This window comes from Brassica napus, chromosome C3 (genome assembly GCF_020379485.1).
Source record: "Brassica napus cultivar Da-Ae chromosome C3, Da-Ae, whole genome shotgun sequence".
NCBI lineage: Eukaryota > Viridiplantae > Streptophyta > Magnoliopsida > Brassicales > Brassicaceae > Brassica > Brassica napus.
In genome coordinates, this window is record NC_063446.1 from 32810028 (window position 1) to 32816964 (window position 6937).

At 36.2% G+C, this 6937-nt stretch overlaps 1 protein-coding gene across 1 annotated transcript; it reads right to left on the bottom strand.

Moving 5' to 3' along the window:
- Positions 1-4609: 4609 nt before the first annotated feature.
- LOC106414380 (myb-related protein 305-like) lies at positions 4610-6714 on the bottom strand. Its single transcript, XM_013855049.3, has 2 exons — positions 5484-6714; positions 4610-5380 (listed from the first exon to the last, which is right to left on the bottom strand). Exons 1-2 carry the CDS (start codon positions 5762-5764, stop codon positions 4840-4842), a joined length of 822 nt encoding a protein of 273 aa, XP_013710503.1. The 5' UTR covers positions 5765-6714; the 3' UTR covers positions 4610-4839.
- Between the last annotated feature and the right edge of the window lie 223 nt (positions 6715-6937).

Consider the following 6937-nt stretch of genomic DNA (forward strand, 5'->3'; position numbering starts at 1 on the left):
AGATAGCAATAATTTTTTATGTGAACTGGGAAAAACTATTGTATGTAATGAATTTATAGTTACAACAGTGATCGTAATTTGTTTGTGATCAAATGATCGTAAGATTTATCTCTCCTAGTTTTTCTTCCAAACAAAACAAAACAAAAGAAAAGTAGCCGTCGTTCTGTTCTAGTTGCTCCGGCGGCATCTGCCTTCGCCGTCAGAGGCGTTTTGCTTCGTGTTTCTTCTTCTTGCTTCCTCACCGGTTCTCCTTCCTTGCCGATATGTCAGTTGCTCTGAGCAGTGATGCTGAGTGAATTCGTCGGGTCTATGCGTAGGTCGGGTCGTCTGAGCCTGGTGGAGAAGTCGACTTTTAGGGTTGTGTAGAGGAGTGGGTCGCGGCGTTTTCCCCTTTCCAGATCTACCCCTTTGCGTCCGGTGAGAGCGCGTGACTGGGCTGGGGTTGCTCCTGTTCTCAGATCCTGCGGTTTGGCGTCAAGTCTCGGGTTCGTGTTGGAGCATTCTGGCGGAGTGGTGGTGGCTCATTTACTCGGTGTCGAGCTACGTGCGCCTTCCGTTTTCACCGGTAAAGTGTGGATCCGGAGTCGTCTCCGGTGTGCGAGCGTGGCAGTGAAGGCCTCTGTGTGGTCGCCGTTGTTTCTGCGGGTTCGTGTGTGGCAGCCGGTTTGCTCTCGGGCGGGGCCGTCTATGACCTTGCCTTGGTCTGCCCGGTTGTTGCTCCACCTTTGTCCCCCTTTTTCAGTTGGCGCCGCTCTTGATGTCTTCTGCGGATATTCGTGGTGTTCTTCCCTTCCGTCTCTTCTAGCTGCTCTCCGGTGCTCCCCCGTAGTGTAGTGTTGATTAGGCATTGTGGAGCTAGCTTCGGTTCTCGGTGTTAGCGCGAGGCGGTGAGCTTGGATCTTCCTTGGGTCATTGGAGTGGAGGCTCTCCGTGGGAGGCTCATGTGATGATCGGTCTTCCCAGCACCATTGTGGTACCCTTGGTTCTCTTTGGTGGGCTGATTTTCGGTCCTTTTGTAGGCAAGGAAGAACGGCATCAGGATGTGGCTCTCATCTCTCCTGATCGTCTGCTATGGCTCGCATTATTTTTGAAGTCGAGTTTAATAAGAGTGATCTTCAATGGTTTGTCGGGCTAGCCAGATGGCGCCCTAAAGGTTTACTTGCGCGGGTAGTGATTTGAAGCTCTAGGAGCTCGAGCTCTCTTCTTCCGGTGGTTGTTTGAGACTCGTAGCTGCAGCGGTTAGGATTGGCAAAGCTGTGTGTATTCAAAGCCAATCATTTGGAGCAGCGCTGCGCGGACAAGCCGATTTCTACCAAAGTGTGGTCTCATAGTTTATCAAAGGCTTTAACTCATGTGGCAATGCCTCCTCGGCCTAGTTTCGACGCTTCCTTAGCTAGTAAAACTTCTGTTGAGTAATGTTAGGGTCTGTAAATCTTTGAGGTTGCTTTTCTTTCTCTTTTGTTGTTGCATTAGATTTATTTGCGATCTGCTGCTTGTTTCTTTTGTAATTTCTGTCACAAAAAAAAAAATTTGGTATAAAATTTAACATTTTCACCCAAAAAAAATTCATCGTAATATTTAAATCACAATATGATTTTGCTATTGTACTCCTCAAGGTTTCTTCGACAAACAAACTAACAAAAAATGATTAAATTATCTGGTTATACGTCATTGAATGATTAAGTTAATTAACTTCAACCAGAGAAAATCAATGACTTTTGGTGAGCATAAAAAACAAAAAAAAATCGATGACTTTTATTTGTCAAAAAAATTGAAATGTTTCTTGAAGAGATGATCTGTCCAAGTGTAACATACGTTATCGACCAAGGAATCTCGATCTAGATTGAAGAGGGAAGAATATTCTCAACCAAAGTGGGACCCGCTAGTCATTTTAGATTCACACTGTCACGGAAAGGGAAACTCATTGTCCCTTTGTTTGATTATAGAACCCAAAAAAAAAAAAGAATTCCTGGCAACAAAAATTGTGGAATTACAAAAGCGCATTAATATTGGAACTAATTATTATTTTTATATATTTTATGATTGTGAATTTTGTCTCCACGGTTTGTATTACTCTATTGTCAATCGAAATCAAACTAAATTCAAAAGTATTGATATTAAGTTTCTTTTTAGTTACACAAAATTTAGTATTAAATTTCATGAGTTTTTAACTCCAAACCCCTTTTTAGCAAAAAAAAAAAAAAAAAACTCCAAACCCATTGACATAACTATATCATTCTCAGTAAATTATATTTCCCATGTGGAATTTAGTCATTCAGCTCCATATAGTACCATCATCAGATCAGTTTTATAGCCGGTCGAATTACTCTTATTATATGGATGTTTCAAAATAAAAATAAAGATTGGATGCATTATGCAGAAGTCTTTGAGTCTTAGTTTTTTTTTCTTGAATACGACATTTTTACTTGTACATGTAAGTTCCACCAAACCATTCCGATCTAGTTACATAAACACCTAACTGTTTTATAAATCGAATGCCGATTGACAATTGGCTAACTCAAGATTACGTTTCTCTATATACGAAAATTTTAATATGATGACCTTGCAAGAAATTAAGAAAGTTTATTTTAATTTGTTAAATTTCTAAACATTCATCTCAAATCTGATTGGCAATTAAAGAACTAATTGAAATATTATATTCCAGGTTCAATCAAAACTTCAAAGTGGCTTGCAAAGCAGAGATTATCTATTAGTCCAATGTAAATGATAACATGGGTTATCAGGAACCACGTTTGATTTGTTTGCTTTTTACGACAAAGTTAAAATTTATATTTATCTTGGGAAATCAAAGTCAGGACACAATGTTAATTTGAGTTAACTAAATAAGTATAAAATCAATAGACAGAATTTTCAAAAGAACAAATTACTAAATAAGCAGATATATGCACCATATAGTGAACACAAAAAATTTAAAAGTGAATTTAACGATGTACCGAGGTTGAGACGCATCCGCTAACGCATGAATCACGTTTGATTTTTTTTTTTAAATTGCACTTAAGCCCTAAATCAACAAATCAGTGGCATTCAATGTGACTCCATTGGCGAGCCTGATAACGCTCAACTATGCCTATACGTAAACCTGATCATCATAGCACACACTTGTAATCTATATTCACTGATATAAATACAACGTAAAATCAATGAGCTCATCACATTAGAAACTACCTGATAAAGGACTACGAAAAAAAAAGAGTATATATATTGTAATGGGGCTTGATTAAAAAAAACTTTTATTATATATAATGTCGACGAATGATAAATTAATCACATATTTTAGTACAAATAGTAGCTTTTCAAATCGTATGACATCATGGATTATCACATAGCACATTGATTTCTAAGCAATTGTAGTAACTAGTGATTAATTAATATTCATATATTTTAATTTAGGTCAACTGACAATTTTAAAAACTTAAACTGTTTGCTAATTAGAAAAGCCATATTAGGTGGTTCACTGGTTTATGAAATTAGACTTTATCAAACAAGTCTCCCGTGTAAGTCGGGTCAGTCCACGGCTCGGCGTCATGGCACATTAGGTTAGGTGTCTACAGCTGCCTCCCTCTATATATGCATATCAAATTTGAAAATTTCGTTAGTTAAATTGGTTTTATATTTTCATGCTAACTGGATGTTAATAAATACAGGCATCGTAAGAAACTTACAGAAAATCGATTTTTTCACATTAATATTTTTTTGCCAAAACCGATTGACTTTTCATCTATAGAACTATATATTGAAAAACTATTGCTTCCAGCTAATTTATATATTTTAATGGAATATTTAAGTATTAACTGGAAGACTAACTCAAATATTCGTGGCAAACTTATAATTTTGGTTCTTAATTTCGACGTATAGACGTTTTTGTGGTTGGAAAAAGACGCATTTTGTTTGAATATATAGACATTTGGTGTATATATGTATCCATAATATAATAAATCTTCAGTTACAAAAGAAAAAAAAAAATCTTACGGCAATAGTATATGAAGGGTTTCGTCCGTATTTAATTGTTTTTTATTTAGAACCACCCACTTCATTATAATCGAAATTACTGTACACTATCATCGAAAGGTACATTAATTAATACAATTTATATATGGTCCAAATAAAATTTGACTAAGATGGGGAAACAATTTTGGTTGTGTGAGGGAATAGCTGACGGAATCGCATTAAATATTGTGATATCATTATTCTACAGTGTTTCCAAACTGAATCTAAACAAGGAGAAATTATATTGTTTTCCTTTTAGATACTATATAGTTTAGGGAACTTTTGAATCTTTTATTACAATGATTTAAAGGAGTATTGTTAAAATTTTAGGCGCCAGAACTAATCTACCAGACTACCACCCAAAATGGCCTGCTTATCAACAAGAACGCAAAATTGGATTTGTATTTTCTGTATTTGAGATACTAATGGCCACGAATAAAAAGCCCATTTATGCTTAACAAGGTGATTATCCTTAACGCTACAAAGTGAGTTTTTTCTAGTCACATATCCATGGGTCTCTTCTATTATTAGTTTACTTTGGTTGGTCAAAATTAATATCGTTAGTTACTAATCTAAGAAGATATTTTTCCAGTAAAATTTGCAAGTAACAATATTTTATTTGCTCTACTCAACTGACGCCATTCTTCGACAGACTTTCTACTACATCACTCTTTAACTTGGAAGTTGCCCAAATGAGCTTCTTATAACATCACACACAATGGATAACAAACTACTTATGTTAAACCCAAAATCAGGAAAGATAAAACAAAACCAAACTCAAACTCGACCACTTGTCAGTCAAGTCATGTGATTTTCCGGCAGATAAGACACTTAAAAGGTCAAGTTAGAGGGAATAGGCCAGTTCTGGAAACAGTGCTTCCTTGGGACACAAGCACCGTCACCAAAGCTTCCTTGTCCTTCTAAATCCAGATTCCATATACCATTCCAAATTGCGAAATCTTCATTCACGTTAGCCTCAACTGTTGGCGCCGGAACCACGGGGCAGAACCCATTACCATTTGGGTCATGACCAGAATTTGGTGTTGGAATTTTGATCTGATGAGGAACATAGAAGGCACCACCTTCGCCACTACTGCCGCTACTACTGCTACTGAAGTCATTATAATTGTTGTTATCGTCTAGTAAAGACATGATCTTATTCACGTCGATTTGGTTGAATTGAAGCAATTGTTGTTCTTGCTGCAACTCCATCCGTCTTTGCTGCTGAAATTGTTGCCTCTTCAAGATTCTGTTTTTTGTCTTCTCCGCATTGTTACTTGGAGATTTTGTCTTCTTCTTGAAATGGGTTCTCCAGTAGTTCTTGATCTCGTTGTCTGTTCTTCCTGGTAAACTACGAGCAATTGTTGACCACCTGAAGTTACAAAATCATCAGGCAATAAATCATATAGGAAAAAAAAGACTCCAGATATTTATTCAAGTAAGGCTACAATTGTTTAAACTTCAATCTTGATTACCTGTTGCCCCACTTAGCATGTAACTCAAGGATAATGATTTCTTCATAAGGAGTGATTTGTCCTCTCTTGAGGTCTGGTCTTAAGTAATTAACCCATCTTAACCGACAGCTTTTGCCATTTCTCTTTAATCCTGCGAGCCTCGCCACAGAGTTCCATCGACCTTCCCCGTGAAGCCGCACATAATCGATCAGTAGACGGTCTTCTTCAGCAGTCCAAGGTCCTTTTCTCCAACCTTCTTCTACCAGTCCCCATCCTCCTCCCATCACTCCCCACAAACTCATCCTTCTTTTTTTTGTCTTGAAGTGAAAGCTAAAAAAAAGAGAAGTGATGTCTTAGATCCCCTTCTCCTTCAGACCCACCAATCTTTTTGTCTCTCTGTCTTATGAATCCTAAGTGTTCCTCTGTTTTGCCTTTGAGTTATGTTGTGTTTTGTTTTCTCCCTCCCCTTTCAGTATTTATATATGCACGCACTCATTCTTACTCCTAGGCTCCACCACCTTTTTTGTTTGCTTTCCATAGAGATAGAGATTAGTGACAAGACAAAGATCTTTTTACATTTTTAGAGTTATGTTCTTTCTAGAATAAAAATTATAAGGTTATCACTACCTAAAAGCAGATTCTATAGAAATTTACAATATATATATACTTTTCTATCTCAAATTACAAAAATAGTTCTACGTTATCATTATTAGTAATAAGAATAATTAATATAAACAGCAAATGTTATCCAAAGAAGAAAATAATTTAGAAGTGAAGATATAAAAGGAAAAAGAAGAAGAATATTATCAGAAAGAAAGGTAAAGAAATGAAGGGTTAGAGCTTAGAAGCAACTCAGCAAGTAGAACTTGGGTGCTCTTTTAGTCTTTTACCTCTTTTCATAGGTCGTTTTCATATGTGTCTCGTACATATCCTTTTGTCTGTCCATTCAAGTCTTTCATCCCCAAAAGGCATCATCCGGAAAATACTAAATTGCCTTCTTGTTGGTACATTTTTCAGGGTATTTTGGTTTAAACTAAGATAGAAAAAAATATGTGACCAAACAAAACAAAACTGAACCAAAGTTGCAGAAAAAACTATGCCGGAATAGTCAAATAAAAACTGAAGGACAAATTGGATTGATAACCCTAGTTTAGCACCTAAACATCATCATTTCATGAATTCTAAACAAGGACATTACAGGCTATTAAATCATTTTTAATATTCATGCAGGATTAAAGATATAATGTTGAGGCTTTGGGTAACATGGTGCAACCTAGCATCAGTTCCAATAGAATAATCCTTATATGTTGAAGTTAATTGGAACTTCTATAGTGTTGACACGTATATTAATTATAACTATGGCTATTATTTAAGTTCCTTAATTAATATTTTCTTTAAAGAACACTTAAATGTAAAAGAAATATCTGATGTTACTTGATTATTTTAAGTTGATACATATTACTAAACCACTAAGG